Raw genomic sequence first — 24,338 nt, forward strand, 5'->3', positions numbered from 1 at the left:
AAAACCCAAACCGAGGGAAGGGAAAATGCAAGAGGGCAGTGATTTGGAGGCTTTGGACAACGGAGAGTTAACAGGCTTGCCATCCAGATCAAACAGCAGTATGGATGAGCCTTCTGGAAAGTGAAGGAGAATAACTGATATCAGCTGAATGAAGGAGATCACAAGCTGTAAGTTTACAATTGGGATATTGCAGCTGGTGGGGTGCGCTGGGGTTGCGAAAGCCAGCTGAAAAGAGCTGCTGTGCGCAGTGGCGTAGCGTGGGTTGTCAGCACCCGGGGCAAGGCAAGTAATTTGCGCCCCCTAACCCGTGGATTTGCGCCCCCTAACCCTAACCCCCAGATGTTGCGCCCGGTGCCGCCGGCTCCCCTGCACCCCCATGCTACGCCACTGGCTGTGCGACTGAATGAAAGATTAAGGAATAAATGGGGAATGGATAAAATTCTGATTCAGAATGTGTGCAACTGGTATGTAGGGGGGAAGGGGCTATTGGGCTCCTTTTATTGGAAAATTTGGTAGATAAACCTCTCCTTACCACCAAGGTGAGAGGTCAGAGGTTTAGGCAAAGTGCATGATGAACCAGGGGGATATTTGGAAAAGAAACGGGGGCGGGGACAGATTCCCCAATCTGCACTTGTTTCTGCTGCTCAAGTGCCTTGTCTTTATTCATGACTTTCTAAAAAGCCACTTGAGGTTTCTCAGCAGAGTGTGCAACGCTGTGATGAAGCGCGCAGGTTTCCCTGTCTTTTCTCTAATTCCATCCCATCAGCCGACCAGCGTGAAGCGAAAACGGGCGCCGGGGCTGGACCGGCACAACATTTGTAAACACATTACCATGCCGGAATGAAAAATAATACAAAGTCACACGGCAGAGCTGGCGCCAGGTGCAGGGGGCCTCAGCTTCGAAGTGATGAATGGCTGCTTGGCCTTTGAATTTGTCACAGCTCTTAAGAACCAAATTGAGCGGCTCCCTCCCTCCCCGAAGCTGGTCTTGTTTCTGTGCAATAAACAAGAGCCAGGGTGGGGAAGCTGAAGGCTGCAGGGGCACACGGTTGCCATCTCCTCCTCAAAGTTCTGTCTCTGGGCATGAGGGTTTGATGCTTGTTGACCTTTCTTATACACAAAAGCTACTAACAAGAGGAAATGAGCAGCCTTCCCAGCAAAATGCTCTGTTGTCTGCAAGTTCAGGTCTGCAGCAGGAGCTACATGGCATCTATACGAGTGGATGCCCACTCTGTTTCCTAGGCATGCCCATAGCTCAGTGATTAGAGCATCTGCTTTGCATGCAGGAGGTCTCCGGTTCAATCCCCAGCATCTCCAGGTAAGGCTCAGAAATCCTGGAGAGATGCTGCTAATCAGGGAAGGGAAATTATGAAACTCCTTTTGGAAAAAAACAGAAGTCAGGGTCTGATCACCAGCAAGTCTGGTTTTCACCATCATAGTAATGTTGTCTGCCTTCAAAATGCTACAATTCTGCGATTCTATACTGGTACTGGGACGTGGGTGGTGCTGTGAGTTAAACCACAGAGCCTAGGACTTGCCGATCAGAAGGTCGGCGGTTCAAATCCCTGCGACGGGGTGAGCTCCCGTTGCTCAGTCCCTGCTCCTGCCAACCTAGCAGTTTGAAAGCATGTCAAAGTGCAAATAGATAAACAGGTACCACTCCGACGGGAAGGTAAACGGCGTTTCCGTGCACTGCTCTGGTTTGCCAGAAGCAGCTTAGTCATGCTGGCCACATGACCCGGAAGCTGTATGCCGGCTCCCTCGGCCAATAAAGCGAGATGAGCGCCACAACCCCAGAGTCGGCTATGACTGGACCTAATGGTCAGAGGCCCCTTTACCTTTACCCTGGTACTAAATGTGTAAGTAAACACTCCCCATTTATCATCATGGAACTGTAGAGCTGGAAGGGAATCTCCCATGCAGGAGTGCACATAATAAAAAATGAGAGAAATCCGCTCTCGTTTTCCAGTGGGCGGCGTTGCGGCTAGGCTTCTGGGACTCTGCAGTGATCCAGCAAGGGGGCAGAGAGTTGACGCCCCCTTCCGTGTTGTCCCAGCTGCGGGGCCACACCCAGTGTGGCACTGCTGGCCAATCAGTGCCAAGCGGGGGTGGGGCTGTGGGAGGGTAGACCCTCCTTTCTTGCTGGTGGTTAGGCATTGGGTAAGCCTTTGTTTGGATGGAGGGGAGGTTGTAGCCTCTGCCTGTCCCTCCTCAGTAAGGGTATCCTGTTAAAGGGATCCGGGGATGTGGGTTCTTTCCGATGTCCAGATGTGGGCTAGGGCCATGTCACAACCCCAACGGGGACCCTTCGGAGCGCCCCTATTTGATGTAAGTCATAGGGATCCCCCTATTCATGGTTTAACCTTAGTGGGACTCCCTGCAGATGGGTGGGAGTCGAGATACAGTCTGGCTTCACCCAATGCCTAAGCCAAACCACTCACATCTCTAACCAATAAATTTGTGGCCTATTCGAACCCAAAAACCAAAATACTCGTGTCCATGTGCTTATTGTCCATTAGACATGTGAAGGCAGCCCTGTTTAGGGAAGTTTTTAATATTTAATGCTGTATTGTTTTTAACACTCATTTGGGAGCCACCCAGAGTGGCTGGGGAAACTCAGCCAGTTGGGCGGGGTATAAATAATAAATTATTATTATTATTATTATTAGGAAACTGTGGGGCACATAATTAGGCTTTTCTCATATAGCCAGACTTTCTCCTCTGCAGCAAGGAGTCTCCCATGTAGGAAATTTGTATCATACCAACTGTGCTGAATCAGGGCTAAGATTAAAATCCGCGCTGGTGTGAGGGGCGAGGGGGGGGAGTGTGGTCTACAAAGCCCCAAAGCCACTCTTTCCATTTTAATAGACTCCGCTGGATTTCATTATATTTCCTCTCTTTACTTACGACCGAAGAGATATTATCAGTCAGATTCAGGTCAGATGCTAACAGCAGCTTGACTATTTTTGGAGGGTACTTTGTACAGAGGGTAGGATTAATTATCCACGAATTATGATGGAAACCCCATGGGAGCGGATGTGGCAAGCATATCGGGAGACCTGCATCCATTGTGAAGGGTGCCATTCAAACAGATGTGGAATTAAGCTTGACAATCAGATGCTTTCTTATTAAAAGGCATCTCATCACCCAGCGCTGCATATAAATGGGAGCCGCAGCTCGTGGCTTTCCATGTGAAGTTTAAATGCTCATTGTGCAGGCAGGAGAGAAAAAGCGTTGAGTAAGTAAGAAGGGAAAACATCACTTGCTTGGACAATTTAGACCAGAGTTTTCCAAACTGTGTGTCATGACATGCTAGTGTGTTGGCTGCAGTGTGTAGGTGTGCCGTGTGAACACTCCTTCTAGGGCTGGAAAGGAGTTAGTTTAACCTCCGGTTTGCTAGTAAAACTGAATTGCTGTGTCGTGAAATGATGCATGTCTAAAAAAGTGTGTCGCCAACATGAAAAGTTTGGAAAGCTCTGTTCTAGATTATTAGGGCCATTTTATCCTTTGCCCAATAGCTGCCAATCCAGTTCTCATGTGGCGCCTTGATTTAGCAGTTCAAAACAGTAATAAGGCAAGAAAAAGTCTGTACAAAAGGACAATTTTCCAGGGAATACAGCCGCAACGTCAGGAATACTCACAAATATCTGAGACTGGGAAGATTCTGGAAGGCATATCTATCAATATACACCAGATGGTTTGCTTTCTCAATTCTTCTGTGGGGGGAAAGAAAAAAAGAAAAACATCAGTTATAATTTGAATTGTCTCATTTTCCCACAGTATGAAATTTGGCTGGGGAAAGCAACATGATCTGCAAAGCAGTATGGGTGAGACCCAATGTAAGGTCAGCGCAACTGGGGTTAAGCAACTTCATTCACAAGTGCAATTAATCTATTGGGTCTGGTTGATGCGCCGTGCTAAGAATGAGTCTCCTCTTTGCGGAATGGCTGCTGTGCAAGTGGTCTGCTGTGAGTGGATATCGCCCAATATACCTCTTCAGCTAAAAGTTTTTCTTGTTCTTTAGATTCTTGGTACCAATTCCCATGCTTGCAGATGGACATATGAGTTACTCCTTCTAGTCCAGAGAACCACTAACCTGACAGTGCAAATTCATTTACCCTCTCCACAAATATCTCTCTTCCCGCCCTGCCCACCACTTGTTGTTGTTGTTTAGTCGTGTCCGACTCTTCGTGGCCCCATGGACCAGAGCACGCCAGGCACTCCTGTCTTCCACTGCCTCCTGCAGTTTGGTCAAACTCATGCTGGTAGCTTCGAGAACACTATCCAACCATCTCGTCCTCTGTCATCCCCTTCTCCTTGTGCCCTCCATCTTTCCCAACATCAGGGTCTTTTCCAGGGAGTCTTCTCTTCTCATGAGGTGGCCAAAGTATTGGAGCTTCAGCTTCAGGATCTGTCCTTCCAGTGAGCCCACCATTACATTTACACAAATGCATTTGTGATGTGATATAAGCAGTTTGTTACTGTTCAGCTGTCGTGGGCAGAGGCTGATTAACACAGTAGCTCTCAATGGAAACAGCTTATCACTTGACTGCTACCACCTCTGATTCTGGTGGATTTGGGTTTCGGGCTGGTCCAGATGTCCCAGTTGCTACAGGCGTTAGCATTTCCTTAGCAAACTCTCACCCCACTCCAATCGTTTCATTCAATACATGTGCCTAACTAAATTGGGGTCATCTTTCACACGAGCAGGCCCATTCTTTTAGATTGCCATCAGAGGCCCTGCTTCAGGTGCCACTGCCCTCAATTGTCAACTTTGGGGTTTATTTGTTTTTAATTGGGTTGTTGGTTTTGTTTTGATTTTATGTATTTGATATTTTATGTGAACCGCCCTGAGACCTTCGGGTATAGGGCGGTATAGAAAATCAATCAATCAATCAATCAATCAATCAATCAATCAACAGCAACTACTACTACTACTACTACTGCAGACAACAAAAAGAGAAAGGGCCTTTTTAGTGGTGGCCCCCTGCAAACTTGACACGTGAAGCTTTCCCCTCCAAAGGCCACACCCCTCACCAGACAGGCTCTACGCTCTCCTTGAGTGCTTTTATCTAACTGCACGGACTGCAACCTTGAATGGTGTACAATAAAGCCTTTTGCTTAGGGTTGTCATATGCCCTGAATTTCCTGGACATACCAGTCGGAAGCAATGTCTGGGAAGGAAATCGGAAAAAATGTCCGGGAAAATCTGGACATATGGCAACAAACCCGTATGTTCTGAGCTCCTTTTAATTAAGATGCAGAACTTTTAAATGTTTTATATCGCTGCTGGTTTTAAACTGTCCGTTTTCAAAGTGCTTTTTTAAAAAAAAGCAATTTAAATACATTTTGTATGAGTGTGGTGCTGGCTTCCAAAATGTCTTAACTGCTGCTTTAACTTTAATTGCATTTTATGGGAATTACGTTTTATCCTCTCTTTTTAAAATGGAAGCTGCTTTGAGAGTGCTTTGCCCTAAAAGGCTGCCAATGAATGTTTGAAGTAAATAAAAAGAAAAAGTAATCAAGCCCGGTGTGTGGTCAGGCACCTGTAAGCAGGGGGCTTACCACATGCAAGACCCACAATTGCCAGAGTAGTGAAGCATACCCTCCAACATTTCTCCAAGGAGAATAGGGATGTCCTAAGGAAAAGCAGGACATTCTGGGATCAAATCAGAAACCAGGACAACTTCGGTACATCCCGGACCGTCCCTGGAAAATAGGGACACTTGGAGGGCCAGCACCTGTTCACTTCTCTTCCTTCGGTCCTCAGTCTCCATTATGGGATGGCAGAAGCATCCCCTCTCACAGCCCTCGTTGTTACGAGTTACAGAGGGTGGTTATCTCCTTCTCCTTTGAAATGCAAATAGAGCCGAAGAAGGAAGTTGGAAGAGTGACACTCTGCCCACTTCCTCTTTCACCTCTATGTTTTTTACAGGATCTTAGTTTTACCTAGATTCCTTGGAAAAGCAACGTGTGTGTATGTAATAATAATAATAATAATAATAATAATAATAATAATAATAATATATTATTTATACCCCTGCCCATCTGGCTGGGTTTCCCCAGCCACTCTGGGCGGCTCCCAACAGAATATTAAAAACACAACAAAACATCAAACATTAAAAACTCCCCTAAACAGGGCTGCCTTCAGATGTCTTCTAAAAGTCAGATAGTTGCTTATTCCCTTGACATCTGATGGGAAGGTGTTCTACAGGGCAAGTGCAACTACCAAAAAGGCCCTCTATCAGGTTCCCTGTAACTTCGCTTCTCACAGGGAGGGAACTGCCAGAAGGCCCTCGGTGCTGGACCTCAGTGTCTGGGATGAACGGTGGGGGTGGAGACGCTCCTTCAGGTATGCTGGACTTAGGCCGTTTGGGGCTTTAAAGGTCAGCACCAACACTTTGAATTTTGCTTGGAAATGTACTGGTAGCCAATATAGATCTTTCAGGACTGGTGTAATATGGTCTTAACAGCCACTCCCAGTCACCAGACACATTATTTCTGTCTCTTGGAAGTGTGTCTGATCCAGGGGAGAGGGTGAGGGAAGTGACCAAAAGGTCTGGTACCTACAGAAAAAAAATCAAATGTGCTCATGAGCCTAAAAATGTTGGCAACCCTGCAATAGCCAATTCACACAGTACATTGAGCACAATCACCATTGACGTCTAGTAGGATGAGGCTGAAGACTCAGTCCTGATGAGCCAATGCAGAAGGAGAGAAAGACACACAAAGAAAAACTAGTCCTAGATCTATTTTGTCCCCATGGAACCACCATGTTGCATTTTACAGTTGGTCCACCAGTAGCTTGGAATGCCCCAGCCCTCCAATTCCATTTATTGACTTACATTTCATAGAGTTTTGGAAGGTTGGCGAACACGTTCGATTCTATAGTTCCCAAGGCATCGTTCTGAGAGATTTCTCTGTCAAGAAAAAGGAAACATCAGCCATGGTGGCCTCGCTATTTATCAGAAGCGTCAACATTACAAATGTACGTGAAAAATGAAGGGAATAACTTAAAACGTTTGCTGGCACCAAAGGATCCATAAATCCTGGACTACAACCCATTGAAACACAAAGCTAGCTTAAAAGAAAAGAATATTTGTAAAAACCTGTTGCAGGAATAGAGGATGGAGGTGTGTGTGTGGGGGGGGGGAGGGAAAGTACTCCAGTACCTCAGATAGCGTAGCAAACATCTCCAGGAGTTTGCAGGATAGAATGCACAAGTCAAGTGAAGGTGGAGTATCACATTTTTTGCTGCCCCCCCTACTGAAAACTGAGGATATTCTAAGAACCGCTATTTGACTTTACAAACTGGTGCCCAAGTTTGTTTTTCCCCTCCTTTCCCCCTCCTTTTCTCTCTTTTGTGTCAGGTAGGGACTGCCTTATTTTAATTTATTGCATGTAAGTTACTCTGGGAGTCTTTGTGGCTGAGGAGCAAGATACAAATGCAATAGATAGACAGACAGACAGACCAACAGACAGACAGACAGACAGACAGATGATAGATAGATACTTGAAAAATGAGCACATCAGGAAAATGAATCTCTTTGTTGTGATTATTTACTATTTGCAGGGCATTTGTTATGCATTCAAAAGCAATATCCCATTTGGACCACGCCAGAAGAGAGAGTCAGCCAGGAGAGGGCCTGCTGCTTCCTTCTAGAAATAGCATTAGCTAGTTGTTTCTATGACAACGTGGCCAACTCTTTAGTCATGTAAGAAGAGAGCTTAACAGCTTGGCTAGGGCCATTAATTTAACAAAGAGACTGGTTTAACTGCTTCATCACTTCTACTGAAGAACCCCATCTTATAAAACCGCAGCCCTAGAGGGGACCCAAAGATGGTATCCAAACCAACCAACCCCATTCCCCCAAATCCTATAACAACATATTAACTGAAGAGTAGTGCTGGGCTGAAGTTTCTGGCACATTCAAGGGATGGGGGAAAACCTTTCCCAAAGTTTGCAAAAAATCTTCAGGGAGAGGAAGTTCTAGCATGTCTTCTTCTTCTTCTTCTTCTTCTTCTTCTTCTTCTTCTTCTTCTTCTTCTTCTTCTTCTTCACTGAGCACCGACAATACTGCCAAAATGGCCCATGGCAGCACCCATCCTTCCCATGGGGCATTCTGTCAAAGGAAGTTGCCTTATACTGACTCAGATCAATGGACCACCTAGCTCAGTATGGTCTATGTTGATTCGTTTCAGGCAGGGTTCTCTCCCAACCCTACTTGGAGATGAGAATTGGCCCTATGATCTTCAACAGGCAAAACAGATGTTCAGCCACTGAGCTACAGCTCTTCCCTCCTTGTCAAAGAGCTCTGAAGGTGGGCTTCAGAAGGAGAAGAAAGCCACCCGCCGTCACTGTGTTGGGTCCTACCCCCACCCCAAGGTGCTGTGAGACAGAAGCACATATCTCAATTAACCTTATAAACCGCATCAACGGTGAATGGAAAATGCAAAACAACTCACGACCCAACATTAACAACCTCATGTTTAAATTCCCCACTCACGTCAAGAAATGCGATTAAGTGGAAGTTCTATTGCTAATTCCACTACATTACACATTATGATGAAACGGGTAACAGCAGGTGCTTTTACAGCGACACAGTATATATCAAGGTTTTTTTGTTTCGTTTTTTTAAAGTAAACCTCGAATGGTAAATTAAACAAAACTTAAACACACAAATGCGCACACACACACACAGTCTAGCTACGATAAAATAAAAATAAAAATGTGTCTTTTATGTTTATGATCTGTCTCCCGCAATTCACCCAAGCTAAGCAAGCGGAAGCAGCTTTTGCTTCCTTGAATACAAACCCCTCTTAAAGGGATCATTTATTATTTCAAGCTATGCTAGGTTTGAAGTAATTATCATCTTTATCTAGCAGGAGTGAGGGAGGAAGGAAAAGAGCGATGCACGGGGAGAGCAGGGTGGGATGTGGTTTCTAGAAGGCTTTGCAACGTGGGGCTTGGTTTAAACATGAGTAGAACTCTGCGTGCTCTCAGATCAAAATCCTCCACCCCACTAGCTCAAATTCTTTGCCAAGAAAAGCAACACTCTTCCAACTCTCACAGTTTTGTGGTAGAGCCCCATCGTTGCTCCAAGGCTTAATCTTCTAAAACGATAAATCGGGTCCTCCCTTAAAGAGGGTATTGCGGTGAGACCTGGACAACTGACACCCTGTGTTGTGGGTGGGTACAATTGGTCAGCCACAACACCCGATTGGTAGGTCTCTTGAAGCTGGGTACAATCTGGCCAATGGGAAGCAGTCCAAATGGTTCGAGGGACCTATTTATGACCATGCATGTGACTCAGAGCTTCCTCTTTCGGAGCGTGCATTCAGAACACCCGCCCACCTCTGCCTATTTTTAGGGCTTTGCGCTTGACCTTCCTATGCCGTTGTGTGTCGTCTGTCGTTGGGACAGGGGCATGGCAGGGATTTTCCCCACTTGGCTGATTGGCTGTTGCCATTTGGGTTTTGCCTGTCATGTAGCAAATTGCCACAACTTTCATGGTTCCAGATAGGCTCTGGTTGAGGTGATAGGGATGGGAGAACGCTCTCGCCATCCCTATGTGAAGGGTATTCCGTTAAAGGAATCCATGGACTCAATGGTTTGGTCAACCCCCCTGATATGTGCCCATATCTGAGTCCAGGGGGACATTTGGGTGGTGGAGTTAGCCCGTTCCCGGCTTTCTGCTTATCCAGGTGTTCACCTTTGGCTGACCTATGCTGGAACCCTGGGTCAGCGCTACCTGCATGGCAGGGAGCTAGTCGAACCAGAGCCTATGCAACCAGTCACTTTCTATAATCAATAAAGTTGTGGCCTACATTCTGCCAAAAACCAAAACCAAAATTTGAGTCAAGTGTGAATTTATTTAGGGGGGGAGATTTCTGGGTCTGAACACGCAAGAAGAGACCCATCTAGTCCAGCATCAAATTCTCACAGTGGCCAACCAGATGCCAGTGGTAAGACCACAGGCAGGACATCAGCGCAACTGTGCTCTGCTATCCTGCTATTCCCAACAACAGGCTTTCAGAAACAATGCATTTCCATGGCCTGCTCCCCTTTCCATCCCTCTTTTCTTAGGATCCCTGCTGCTTCTCTTGGCACACGGTGTCAGCATACCCTTCTCTCCATCTTTCCTAGTCCTGCACAGCTTTCCTTTCCTTGATTTCTCCAGTCTTCTCCCTTCTCTCCCTCAATAATAATAACGATTTATTATTTACACCCCACCCATCTGGCTGTGTTTCTCCAGCTGCTCTGGGTAGCTTCCAACCCAATATTAAAAACAATACAGCATCAGACATTAAAAACTCCCCTAAACAGGGCCACCTTCAGTTGTCTTTTAAAAGTAAAATAGTTGTTTATTGCCTTGACATCTGCTGGGAGGGCGTTCCACAGGGTGGACACCACTACCGAGAAGGCCCTCTGCCTGGTTCCCTGTAACCTCACTTCTCGCAGTGAGGGAACTGCCAGAAGGCCCTCAGCGCTGGAGCTCAGTGTTGGGGCTGGATGATGGGTGTGGAGACGCTCCTTCAGGTATACAGGACCGAGGCCTGTATACATTGGCACTGAGTAGGTAAGCACTGCCTCCAACCAAGAGGTGTGGCTGTTCCTATCCTTAGCATCTAGATAAAGGTTTGGAGACTATCATAGTTAAGCAATATATAGTTCTAAGGCCAGAAGTTTATCCTTCTAGCCAAAGGCCATGACAAACCCTTAGCAATAGTATTAATAAAATAACACAGAGCATACAGCCATATAATAAGCCAACATCCATGGTGAAAGGGACCAGAGAGACACCAACATGCTTAAATTTGAAGCCGCAACTTCAGAACTTCAAAGCGCCCAATCACACAATGTCATTGAGGGGCAGCAGGTACGTGTGCAGCCCCAACTACCCATCAAATTTGGCCCATGTCTCTAGATTCTGGTAAGAATCTTGGCTTGTGGAGCCAATGACATTCTGTACTCTTGCTTTAACCCTTTGCAATGGTCCTGATCCAAATTAGGGAGGCTGCCACTGAAATCCACATTAGAAAATCAGGCCCAGTCACTTCGATGGAAGATGCCACCCGACAAATCCAAACTGCAGGAGCGATCGGAAGCTATGAGTTGTTTGCCACCCTTTGCACTTCAGTGGGGAGGAAGGGCAGCTGTCAGGCTCACAGACTGGTAAAAGGGAGGTGGAGGGGTTGCCGAATCTCATTTGCCACTTAACAAACTAATTTATAGCAACCTCCCACACCAAACTTAGAATTTGTGGCAGTCCTGCCTTTTGCCAGCTGAATCGGAATGTGCAGCAACTTCATGCTTAACACCTCCTCCCAAAAAACCCCCCCGTCTTGTGGCTAAGGTGTTGTTGTTGTTGTTACATTCACTGGTTCAGAAGATGTAGATCATTTAAAGAACTTGAAAAATGAAAGGAAAATAATTGGGGTGGTGGAGGCAGCAAGGGAGAAAATAAAAATATGTCCCATTGACCATTGCATCCCTCCAGACTTGATCATAATGTGTTATCTGTTAGTTTCCAAAAGCTCAACATTTTTTTCATCCACCCTCCATAGATACATTGTCTCTTTCGGTGCGTGACCCAAGTATTGCCATAGCAACTGGTCTCCCAATTAGCCTTCAGCTGGTCACAATCGATATGATTAGACAAGGTCAGCTTCAGAACCAATATTATGGATTTTGTTAAAAGGCCATGGCAGATCAGAAATAGCCAGGAATAAAGGAGAGGGCAACCTAATAATTTGCCTGCGGACGTGAACACGACTGTAAAACAGTTGCACAAAATCATCACCATAACCATCATTTAGCACAGGCTTCCTCAAACTCGGCCCTCCAGAAGTTTTTTTTGGCCTACAACTCCCATGATCCCTAGCTAGCAGGACCAGTGGTCAGGGATGAGGGGAATTGTAGTCTCAAAACATCTGGAGGGCTGAGTGTGAGGAAGCCTGATCTAGCAGCATGTAGATGGTCGTCTACATTATGATTTGCCTGAAGCCTTCTAAGAAGTAAATTCTTCTAATCCTGCTGTTTCTCTGCATCCAAGGGTAGGCTACAATAGCTGGAATCAATGACCTCCATTTAAAGAGAAGCCAGCTGCAGCTATTTTGGGGTGTCCATTTTGCAGATGAAGGATAGAGAACCTGTAGCCCTCCAAATGCTGTTGTGCTACAACACCCATCAAGAGCCAGAGTCCAACATCTAGAGGGCTGCAGGATCCCACAGTTGGTTGGCTCCCATAGAGTTTTTTGGGGGGCAGGTCACTGGGGACTGCAAAGCAGAGACACAGCTGAGAAGTGAGGGAACCCTGCCCTTGTGGCTCAGACACAAAAGCAGAGGACTGGTTCAGCCAGTGGTGTAGCGGTCTGGGGTCGGAGGAAGTCAGATACCTGCTATTATATCTTCAGCAGGGTCCCCTGCTCCAGCACCAAATCAGCAGGAAAGGGGAGCTTTTCAGCCACTGCATTTAGGAAAACTGAAGACACAAGGTGTTTCAGTTTCAATGGAATAGCGGGCATGTTCTGTGGTCATGGAACTCCAAGGATGGAACTCCAAGGAAAACACAACTTAAGTCACTCCGAAATAGGATATTGGTGCACTCCAAATTATTTGTCCATGTGCATGACTGGAAAATCATAGATCTTGCTGAAAAGCATCAAGTGGAGCTCTGGATTGAAGGTTGTAATACATCCCTAATTATAATTATTAGAAGGGGCAGAGCTGAGAGGGGTTGTGGCTGTGGCTATCACAAAGGGCCCCTGAACTTCTAAATTTGCCACTACAGTACTAGGTTCAGCCCTTGCTCCCATGGTGTCTGACTGTCCACCACATTACATTCCTATGCAATCATCATCATACATAATAACATTGAAACTAGAAGAGGTGGGTCTTGTTCTAGGGGTGAACAAGCCCATTGGTGTTGCTCTCCTACCTGCTTTCCTCATCAATTGATGGAGAATGGTCTGTAAAAAGTAGGAAGGTTGTATCAACTAAGCCATACTCAAGAGACGATCCACTGAAAGCAATGGATACAACTACATTAATTTCAATCTGTCTAATCTGACTAGGAGAGGGACGCGGGTGGTGCTGTGGTCTAAACCACAGAGCCTAGGGCTTGCCGATCAGAAGGTCGGCGGTTCGAATCCCTGCGAGGGGGTGAGCTCCTGTTGTTCGGTCCCAGCTTCTGACCACCTAGCAGTTCGAAAGCATGTCAAGTGCAAGTAGATAGATAGGTACCGCTCTGCCAAGGAGGTAAATGGCATTTCTGTGCGCCACTCTGGTTTGCCATAAGCGCCTTTGTCATACTGGCCACATGATGCGGAAGCTGTCTGCGGACAAACGCCGGCTCCCTTGGCCTATAGAGTGAGATGAGCACACAACTCCAGAGTTGTCTGCGATTGGACCTAACGGTCAGGGGCACCTTTACCTTTATTCTGACTAAGTTTGGCTACAACCCATAATCTTTGGCAGAACACTAGATGGTCGATACAGCCTTCAAAATTTGAACAATTCTCAGAAAGCTTGTTATGGACAAAATGTGTCCATATTTCCTGTTGCTGTGTGTTATCCCTTGCCAGAAACAGAATTGCAATGAACAACACTGACCTTTATATACATGACACTCTACAGAGGATGTATTTAGGTATCATTTTGATAAACTCAGAGGATTACTGTGCTCTCTCTCCTTTGATACCTTGCAAACTACATCACTGCCGACTTCATCTCATGCCACTGTGTTGCTGAAGAGCAGCACTTCCTGGCATGTTCAATACATAAGGTAATTAAAACAATGTGACTTCATTATCTTTATGCAGCCCCCACTGTATGCTGAAAACACTCCTCTTCACCTGGCCTTTGATGCTGAGAGAGAGTGATTTTAGGACCCACCCTATTCTTCAGATTGTAAATATTGAACTTTTATATTTCTCTAATCCACTTTGGGTTCTTACCTCAAGGAAGCGGCGACCATGATCCAAGAATGTATAAGCTTCATTTTTACAGAGCACCGCTCTTGGTCTGTTCATTCAAAAAGTTTTAAAACAAGCCAAGCAAAAGCTTTGCTCTTTGATAGCAGCTGTGAGTTATTGGCAGGAATAACAAATGATCAGCTCCATTTTTAAAAATTATTACTTCTTGAAGGAGCTGTAAGGGTATCACAATAGTCAAGGTCTCTCCTACTGATAGGCCTTGGCAAGAGAAAGCGAGCTGCCAGGTGTTCCACTTGCAGGCCAGAAGAGGGATGGGAGAAAAGAAACAAATAAGACACCTAAGCGATGCTATTGGACCATTGTGGATTTCAGAAGTCACATACAAGGCCTTGCGTTGCCAAAATTTGGCTTCATTAAGGCAAAGCTGTGCCAGCTGTGCTCCCACAAAAGACAACAGGCCACCTTTCTTCCATGGCCAAGTTTTCCTTGGCAGGTTCAGCAATTTTTGCAGGAATCTACCACCATGAAACTAGCTAGATGACAGATTAGGCTCCATGTTGCAATGTCCAGATGATGTAGCAAAGTTTTCTGATCAGTTGAGTCAAATCTCTATTGTAGTCTGGATGGGTCTAGGGGGGCAAAAGCAATTTCCATTCTACCCTACATTTGTTACAATCAGTACTGCTTCGGTTCATATTTTGCTACAACCTACGCCATTCGTTTTGCTATCCGCTATGGCCAAGGCAAATTGAATTTATTATGCAATTCATTACATAATTAATTTCAGCACAACGGATGGGAAATGCCAAAAACATTGTGGGAAACAACCTATCTATTTACATAATGTGTGCAGACTAAAATACCTATGATAGTGAATGCCACTCCTATTCATTTGTGCGCTTTCCACTCCTGACCTTGGATGTGCATGAGAATTGCAGCAATTTCTGCTCCTGTTTCCATTTGCGATGGAATCCTCTAGCATTCCTGCTTGCAGCCAGTGACAATGTGACTGGCAGACACAGAGCTGACTGGCCTATCCCAGAACACTTGGAGTGCTAGCCCTACAAGACAACGACAGAGAGGGGGAACCAATGGCCCTCCAAACCCTATCATCCCTAACCATTGACCATGGTGCCTGATGCTGAAGGGAGCTGATAGCCCAAGGAACAGCTGGAGAACCATGGATTCCCCATCCCTTAACTAAGCGCATAGCTGTGCACCTGCAATGAGATCACCTTTCTGCCTCCAAGAGACTGGCTATTGAGCAACTAGGAATTAGAAGCAACACCCTTCTATATCGGGGTGGTGGAAGATAGCCAAATAGAAATGGCACCTAGGAGCCCAGTCAACTGTTATGGAAGCCACTAACCTTGCAGCTCAATTATCAAGGCCTGAAGGCTCTGCAAAAGTGACAGATTCCTCAGGTTTGCTGGATGGGTGCTGTCCCTCAAGGAGATCCTAGGTTCAAGGTCTGGAAGGAAAGGTCTGTTTCAATCATTGCAAATTTTGGACAAGATGGACTGTTTCAAGAAGTGGCAGAGAGACATTTCCAGATTTGTCTGGCAGGGCAAGAAGCCTAGAATAAAATTTAAAATATTAACTGACGCAAAGGAAAGAGGTGGATTTGCCCTGCCAGACCTTAAACTTTACTATGAATCAGCAGCATTCTGCTGGTTGAAAGACTGGCTGCTTCTTGAGAACACAGACATTTTGGATCTAGAAGGTTTTAACAATGTTTTTGGGTGGCATGCATATTTGTGGTACGACAAGGTTAAAGCACATAAAGCATTTAAAAACCATATTGTCAGGAAAGCATTGTTCAATGTCTGGATAAGATACAAAGACTTATTGGAAAATAAAACCCCAAGGTGGTTGTCACCAATGGAAGCGAAGGCTCAGAAAAAGCTCAATATGGAGGCCAAATGGCCGAAATATTGGGAAATATTGGGAAATATTGGAACAAGAAGGAGAGAAATTGAAATTGCAGAGTTTTGAGAAATTAAAAGATAAAGTGCGAGACTGGCTTCATTATTATCAAATAAGAGAGGCCTATAATTTGGACAAAAAAATTGGCTTCCAGGTGGAAAAATCAAAATTGGAAACAGAACTGTTAGATCCCAAAACTAAGATACTTTCAAGAATGTATAACTTGCTGTTAAAATGGAATACGCAGGATGAAACGGTTAAATCTGCAATGATTAAATGGGCACAAGATATTGGTCATAACATTATGTTTGCTGACTGGGAACAGTTGTGGACCACCGGTATGAAATTTATGGCATGTAATGCCTTAAGAGAGAATATTATGAAAATGATATATAGGTGGTACATAACACCAGTCAAGCTTGCAAAAATATATCATTTGCCTGATAACAAATGTTGGAAATGTAAAGAAAATGAAGGTACATTCTTTCACCTTTGGTGGACGTGCCCAAAGATTAAGGCTTTCTGGAAGATGATCTATAATGAAATGAAAAAGGTATTTAAATATACCTTCCTGAAGAAACCAGAGGCCTTTCTCCTGGGCATAGTCGGCCAATTGGTGCCAAAGAAGGACAGAACTTTCTTTATGTATGCTACAACGGCAGCAAGAATACTGATTGCAAAGTATTGGAAGACACAAGATTTACCCACCCTGCAAGAGTGGCAGATGAAGGTGATGGACTATATGGAATTGACGGAAATGACTGGCAGAATCCGAGACCTGGGAGAAGAGTTGGTGGAAGAAGACTGGAAGAAATTTAAAGACTATCTGCAGAAACACTGTAAAATTAATGAATGTTAAAATGATGTTGGATTGAAAATAAGTGGCATTAGCAACAAAGTTAACAAGAGTATGCAAAATTGAATTGATAATGGATGAAAATATAGAGTTATAATATGTTAAGATACAGAGTTAAGATAAACAAAAGAGGGTAAGGATTTGCTGATTTGATTATTTAAATGGGGATACAAAAAGGGGAGGTGTGAGGAGGCCAAGGAAATAAGATAATGAGTTAGGGTTACAAAAAATGGATTTGTTTTTATTCTTCTTTTTTCTATTTTATGTATTTTTCTATGTTTTTTTTTTGGTATTTCTTTCTTTTTATATGGCCTTTTTAAATTTATGTTTTTGTAAAACTTCAATAAATATCTTTTTGAAAAAAAGGTCTGGAAGGAAAAGCTGGCTGTGTCTAGCACCTCCGGTGCCTGATGGAAGCAGAGCTTACAGCAAAATCTCTGATCAAGAAAGCCACTTCCGAACTAGAGAAGAGGTGGGGTTGCGGGCTTCATGCCCCTCCCCACGCACGCGGGGGCTGGCGTGCAGCCCCCGCGATACTAGGAGAATCCTCGGTCGCATCATTCCCCCAGCCAGCCAATCGGCTGGTCTGGGGGCGTGGTCCGCCCTATTTAGGGCTGGCGCGGCTGAGGACCGCCCTCTTTTCCTTGCCGCGCACCAGCTGACTGGGTTTTCCCACCCCGCCCGCCCGTTAGGTTAGGCTCTCTGACCTTGTATTGGAATTTGGTTGGTTGCCGTCAAGGGGCCTGGTAGGAATTTTTTTCCACTTGGCAAATTGGCACCAACCATTTAGTTTTTTGGCTACCTCGTAGCAAATTGTCACAACTTCCTTGGCATTGGCGGTTAGGCATTGGTAGGGTTATTGTTATGCAGATGAAAGGGGGGGAAGCGCCATCACCTTCCCCCCAAATCGAAGGGTAGTCCGGTAAAGGATTCTGGGGGGGCGTGGCCTTGTCCTAAGCCTATGGAGGTGTGGGCCTACGGGACGCCCCCAATCGGTGACCCCGGGGGAGCTCCTAGTTGATGTGCATCAGCAGGACTCCCCCTACTGGTGGTTAACCCTTGCCGGTCTTCATCCATATGGGCTGAAGCCGGTTAGCTGATAGGACCAATGCCTAAGCCAATGCCCCTCAATTTCTGTAATCAATAAAGTTGTGGCCTAATTTGACCCATTAACCTTAAACTCTTGTGTCTTGTGTCTTTATTTCCCTGGGGGGAGGCAGAAACTCACCACGCAAGAGGAGAAATGAGCCCAACCCCTTGGTTTTGGCCCCTTTACCCTGGTCTGGAGAAACTGTTCTTGGACACCCAAATCCCATCAGTCTCAGGCAGCATGGTGATGGTCCAGGAATGTTGGAAATTGGACTCCAGCAACAAATGGAAGGCAACCAACTGGTTCCCCATTAATGTTTCATCCCCTTCCCTGGAGACACTGAGAAAGGGTCTAAATGCCTAGAACTTCAGGTCAAGCCCTAAGATGTGGCAATTTTCCTTCCACCCAAATTTAGAACAGATAGCTCACATTTCTCCATCATTTTCCCTACTGCAAAAAGCCCGGTTCTTTTTTCCCCTAGGGGTGAGAGAGAGGGGAGCATCTTGACTGCACGAGAGTGCCAAATCCACTTTAATTGCACCACCTGAATTATCTGGTATGTGACTGAATTCCACCTGCTAAACAGCGACAGTCTGAAAGTGTCTCCGATCTGCACCTCGCATACCAATGTGCAGTGGCTTAGTTATTCACAAGCTTTAACCGTATCTGAACACCCCGGTGCAGATCTCGTTACATTTATGCAGATCCACACCCTGTGGGATGATAGGCTCGAATCTCTTACCAATGCAAAAGCTTTCCCCTCGGTTGAAAAGTTGTTTTTCTCTCCCCCTACAAAATTCAGCACAATGACGTTTTCCCATTAAGCTCTCTCTTCAGTCGATAGGCCCTGCAGATGGGTCCTCGAGAGCCTGTTTGAAGTCATCCATTCCCTTCTCACAGACATGAAATTTTTAATTCACTAAACTTCTGCAGCGAATGTATCCATTGTGGGAATTTCTTTCCCCGCTAGCTTCGTGCTAACACAGCGCGCCGCATGTGTATTGAAATATCTAATTTGTATACTCTAGGAAAAATACATTTTACCACATGGAGGCATCACATTTCTAATAGCCATTTCCTTTAAATAGCCTACCGTTGATTTTAATCTTGGTTTTTGTGTGTGTGTATGATATTGCGGGGCGGGGGGAGGCAGGTGGAAGAATCTCATACAAGGGGGTCTCCTTTTTTATATGCAAATATATCACTTGATTATATAGTTTGTGCCCCTCCATTATCATGAATATTTCCAATGAATGTTTTATGGGTTATATTTTTGATTTGTGAGCCATTTCACATTTCATTGCTGCTTCTCATCTGCAGACGCCGCCGATGCTGATTGGTCTCGTTTGCATATTCATCAACCCCCTATTTTCATTGCTGCTGCACTTTAAACTGTTTCCCCACAGAGTTTCCACAGCACATCGCTATATTTTCAAATGAAAGCCACTTCCCCTGCTTAGCATTGTGTTTCTCCCCCCCCCTCGCCACCTCCCGGCTGCTCTTTCGCTAACAGTATTTGTCAGTTTTGTCACAAGCTTCTTTCCTCGTCAACATCCCCCTTTTCGCACTTGATACAAGGCAGACATATGGTTTCTGCAGGTAACGAACAACAATAGAAATAGTTTACAGGTGGGCTCAGCAGTCATCTTCATGCTTCCATGAGCCCTGCTGGGAGGCAAGGGATCTGCAGCAAAAATGAACAAGCCAGAACAAGGATGACTTGCAGGCTGGAGACTAATGGCAGGTACATAGTAAGCTTCCTTTGGTCCACCTAGTTCAGTGCTATCTACACTAACTGGCAGGATTTCAGACTCTGTCCTCTCTTAGTCTTACCTGGAGATGCTGGGGATGTTCTGCATGCAATACAGGTACTCTATTACTGAGCTACATTTTGGACTCACAACCGTCCATGGAGGCACAGGTCAATTCTGTGTCCAGGGCAGCTGTCTACCAGCTTCATCTGGTACTCTGGCTGAGATCCTATCTGCCCGCAGACTGTCCCGCCAGAGTGGTGCATGCTCTGGTTATCTCCCACTTGGACTCGGAAACTACAATACACAATGTGGCAGCTTGACTGGTGACTGGGAGCAGCCGCCGAGACCATATAACACCAGTCCTGAAAGACCTACATTGGCTCCCAGTACATTTCCAAGCAAAGTTCAAAGTGTTGGTGCTGACCTTTAAAGCCCTAAATGGCCTCGGCCCAGTATACCTGAAGGAGTGTCTCCACCCCCATCTCTCAGCCCGGACACTGAGGTCCAGCTCCGAGGGCCTTCTGGTGGTTGTCTCACTGTGAGAAGTGAGGTTACAGGGAACCAGGCAGAGGGCCTTCTTGGTGGTGGGGCCTGCCCTGTGAAACACCCTGCCATCAGATGTCAAGAAAAGAAACGACTATCTGACTTTTAGAAGACATCTGAAGGCAGCCCTGTTTAGGGAAGTTTTTAATGTTTGATGTTTTATCATGTTTTTAATATTCCGTTGGGAGCCGCCCAGAGTGGCGGGGTATAAATACTAATAAATTATTATTATTATTATTATTATTATTATTATTATTATTATTACTACTACAGCCAATTGCCAGGGGCAGGTAAAGTCAACTGATCCTAGTTTTGTCCCCAACCTCTTCTGTGAGGGGTTCCTACAAAGGCAAACACAGAGACTTAGGGAGAAGCTGACACCCAGTGTTCTCCCCTAGACTCGTTGTAAATATGAAGTCAGGCTGGTGGGGCAGAGCCAAGTTCACCCTCATGGCCCAACCTCCACAACTGAACTAGTACCAGTCCTTGCCAAGGACACAGAATGAGGCCTGCTAGATCAGTCCAGTGGCCCATCTAGTCTAGCATCCTGTTCTCACAAGAGCCACCAGATGCCTATAGGAAACCTGGGTGCAAGACCACTCAACCTCCTGAAGTTCTCAGTAACTAGTTCTAAGTAACTGCCATGCAAGGTAGGTGAGAGAGGCATGGTGCCAGCAGTGGGGCGGCAATGAGGGGGGCAAAATGGGACACACCACCCCTGAATGAATGAAGGAGTGCAGGTTCAGCGTCAGCAGATGCTTAAGACAGCTGTCAGTCTATGCACCGCCGTTTGGGATACTGCCAGGGAGACAAAGGCCATCATGCCTCCACGTCGTCTCCCGGTCTCCCGTGGAAACAGTATCAGTCAATTAGCGACACGAGCCTCAGAAATAGCTGTCTACATTCCAGGACTCGTGCACGCCCTTGCAGCAGACTCCGCAATGAAAGATTCACCCAGGAGAGCATATTTTACAGATTTATTCAGCGTTGGTCAGAACAAAGGAAAAACATGACTGCCTGCCTTCACGTCGAGGCAACAGAGTGAAAACGAAAGCTATATACAAGACAGAAACTTCCTGTGAGCGGGAAGTGCGCAGGCTTGTGACACACAACAGCCTGCCCCCCTTTTAAGGTGGAACAGAAATATCCTAACACCGCCTGCCCTGGACCCTTCACAATGGACAGTTGGATCGGTGAGTCCCTATTTAAAACCTCCCAGTGCAACTACTTTGGGTGCCCCAGAACTGCTAGGTTGGCAGGAGCTGGGACAGAGCGACGGGAGCTCACTCCCTCATGCAGATTTGAACTGCTGACCTTCTGATCGGCAAGCCCAAGAGGTTCAGTGGTTTAGACCGTAGTGCCACCCACATGAAGAGAAGCAGCCCTTAAGTCACCTTACAGATTCTGCTCTTCTCTTGTGATCTCGTATTCCGTTTGCTTCTTAAGTGCCCACCAATCAACTCCTTATTGAAAAACCTATTTCATAAGGATGCGCAGATGTAATTGTGGCAACGCCGCTTTGGAAGATTGGCTTTGCGAACTTTCCTTCAGCCCCCCCCCCAGTCCTTAAGTGAATGGAGAGGAGGCTCCTATGGGAGTGGTGAGCTGATAGCTTAATTAAAGAACAGTGCAGGTCTAGGGAAGAGAGGGGAAAAACAACCCCAAACCAAAAATAGCCTTCTAAATCATTCCACAAATGTAATGAGTGAATATGGAGGTACATACATTTTTTCAACTTCATCGAGTCCCAAGAAAGCTCCTTTCGGTATGATTCTTATTTTGGTGAGGAAAAATACCCTGAAAATACAAGGGGGGGGGACAAAACATATTTATGTATTAAGCATAGCTTGATAAGTAATTAGTACAGTTCACGTTTTGGACAAAGAGAATTAAAATTCCATGACAAGACAATATTAAACTTCATAGGAACACATTTCGACGCCAACTTTCTCATCCCCCCCTTCCCCCCCAAAATTAATTCAGCATGAGCTTTTATTCTAATAGTTGACTTGTTGAAATATATATATATATATTCTGTCTGTGATTCACTTATTTTATTCTGTTTTTCTCTCACACACCCCTAACAGAATATATGGTTGGCAAAACATGATCCCAGAGTGATGTAGCTGATGTAATGCTGGATGAGCACAAGGGAAGGCCAGGAATGGGAGACAAATTCTCTTCAATTTGCATTTGAAGGAGACTTTACCTAATCCACACTCTCCAAAATAATACACAGTACAGAGGTACCTCTGGTTGCGAACAGGATCCTTTCCGGAGCCCTGTTCGCAACATGAGTGGAAGGCAACCCGGGTCTGCGCATGCACGGGTCGTGATTCGCCGCTTTTGCGTATGCGCGTGACATCATTTTGAGCGTCTGCACATGCGCAAGCGGCGAAACCTGGAAGTAATCCTTTCTGGGTTGCCTTCCGTGTTGCCATGGGACGCAACCTGAAAAGATTTAAATTAACCTGAAGCAAAAGTAACAAGAGGTATGACTGTATGTGGAATGAAGCACAGCCACCAATCAAAATTCACATTTTTTTTTAATTTTGCAGAGCACGTCTCCAGTCGACCAATGTGTACGAAACTTCATATGTGCATAGATGTGCCTATACACTGGGGAAAATAACACCATATGGATTATATTAGGGAAGACTGCTTTGCGAAAAGGCAAAACTGTATACAAAAATCTGTATATTGGGAGAAAGTCACATTAAGATGCTGATGGGTTTTCATGAGGACTTAATTCTCTGCTCCCGCTTTCCAGACCAATGCATAAGGACTGATGGACAGCTGAAGACTGGAAAAATGAGAAAGTGAAATAGGTGGATTCCCCTATCCCTGTCCCCAGCACACAGGACAAGTCCCTTGTCTGAAACCTTGGAGAGCGGCAGTCAGTCAGTGCAGACCTTGCTGAGCTAGATGGGTCAATGGTGTGATTTGCTAGAAGGCAGCTTTTTAGGACAGCTGTGTTTCAGTTCCCATATTGTTTCAGGAAGAGCCCTGAGTCTCATGGAGGTGCCATGGAAACGACGGTTGGATCCTTGTGGAGGTCAAGGAGCTGGATGTAGATGACACCAGGGAGTGTTCTTGTGGGATGAGAGAAGTGAAGCCAAGACCCCAATAAGTGTCTGAGCCTGGGGAGGAGGTCAGAAGCCCAAAGACTGGAGATCTGGGTCCAGGAGAGGGACCAAAGCAGGTTGACAGGGGAGTGTTGTGCCCCTATGGCACCGGGCACCCTGATCAGACACCTCTTGCTGTGGAGAAACCTCCAGCATCTCCTCCTACCAATGAACAGCCCCTTCAGGAGGCAAACTGAGGGTAAATTGGACACTGACCTTGCTCCAACCTCACATCCAAGGACATGGACATGGAGACGTTAGCACTGGCGCAAACAGACATCACAAGCCCAACTTACTCAAAGAAGTGTCCTTTGGCTTGCCCAATCCTGAGACTCTGGCCACTAACTGTGTCCCAGGGCAGCTGTCTACCAGCTCCTCCTGGTACGCAGGCTGAGACCCTATCTGCCCACAGACTGTCTCGCCAGAGTGGTGCATGCTCTAGTTATCTCCCGCTTGGACTACTGCAACACGCTCTACATGGGGCTACCTTTGAAGGTGACCCAGAAACTACAACTAATCCAGAATGCGGCAGCTAGACTAGTGACTGGGAGCGGCCGCCAAGGCCTTATAACACCAGTCCTGAGAGACCTGCATTGGCTCCCAGTACGTTTCCGAGCACAATTCAAAGTGTTGGTGCTGACCTTTAAAGCCCTAAACGGCTTCAGTCCAGTATACCTGAAGGAGTGTCTCCACCCCCATCATTCTGCCCGGATGCTGAGGTCCAGTGCCGAGGGCCTTCTGGCAGATCCCTCACTGCGAGAAGTGAGGTTACAAGGAACCAGGCAGAGGGCCTTCTCGGTAGTGGCACCCACCCTGTGGAACACCCTCCCACCAGATGTCAAAGGAAAAAACAACTACCAGGCTTTTAGGAGACATCTGAAGGCAGCCCTGTTTAGGAAAGCTTTTAATATCTGAAGGACTATTGTATTTTAATATTTTGTTGGAAGCCACCCAGAGTGACTGGGGAAACCCCGCCAGATGGGCAGGTATGTATGTATGTATGTATGTATGTATGTATGTACGTATGAATAAATAAATAAATAAAATTATAACTGCTGTGCCCACTCTGTCCTTCAAAAGGAAAAGGCAGGGACCATGGTACTTGT

General features: G+C 45.9%; 2 protein-coding genes across 5 annotated transcripts in view; both read right to left on the minus strand.

The window, feature by feature from the left end:
• LOC310758658 (uncharacterized protein) overlaps window positions 1–24,338 on the minus strand; it is a 324,886-nt gene that overhangs the window by 39,390 nt on the left and 261,158 nt on the right. The window lies entirely within an intron of this gene.
• Window positions 1–24,338, minus strand: part of FSHR (follicle stimulating hormone receptor) — an 85,636-nt gene that overhangs the window by 33,079 nt on the left and 28,219 nt on the right. For 3 of the 4 annotated variants that reach the window (XR_014545832.1, XR_014545833.1, XM_083605119.1), the window contains exons 2-4: window positions 21,833–21,904; window positions 6,846–6,920; window positions 3,642–3,716 (exon numbers count right to left, since the gene is read on the minus strand). Coding sequence is in view for 2 of the 4 variants with exons in the window: in XM_083605119.1 (XP_083461245.1) it covers window positions 3,642–3,716; window positions 6,846–6,920; window positions 21,833–21,904 (222 nt within the window). In the remaining 2 variants the exon portion in view is untranslated. The remainder of the gene's footprint in view (window positions 1–3,641; window positions 3,717–6,845; window positions 6,921–21,832; window positions 21,905–24,338) is intronic. The other variant, XM_083605120.1, reaches the window with a different exon arrangement.

This window comes from Podarcis filfolensis (genome assembly GCF_964270895.1).
Source record: "Podarcis filfolensis genome assembly, chromosome: 3".
Lineage (NCBI taxonomy): Eukaryota > Metazoa > Chordata > Lepidosauria > Squamata > Lacertidae > Podarcis > Podarcis filfolensis.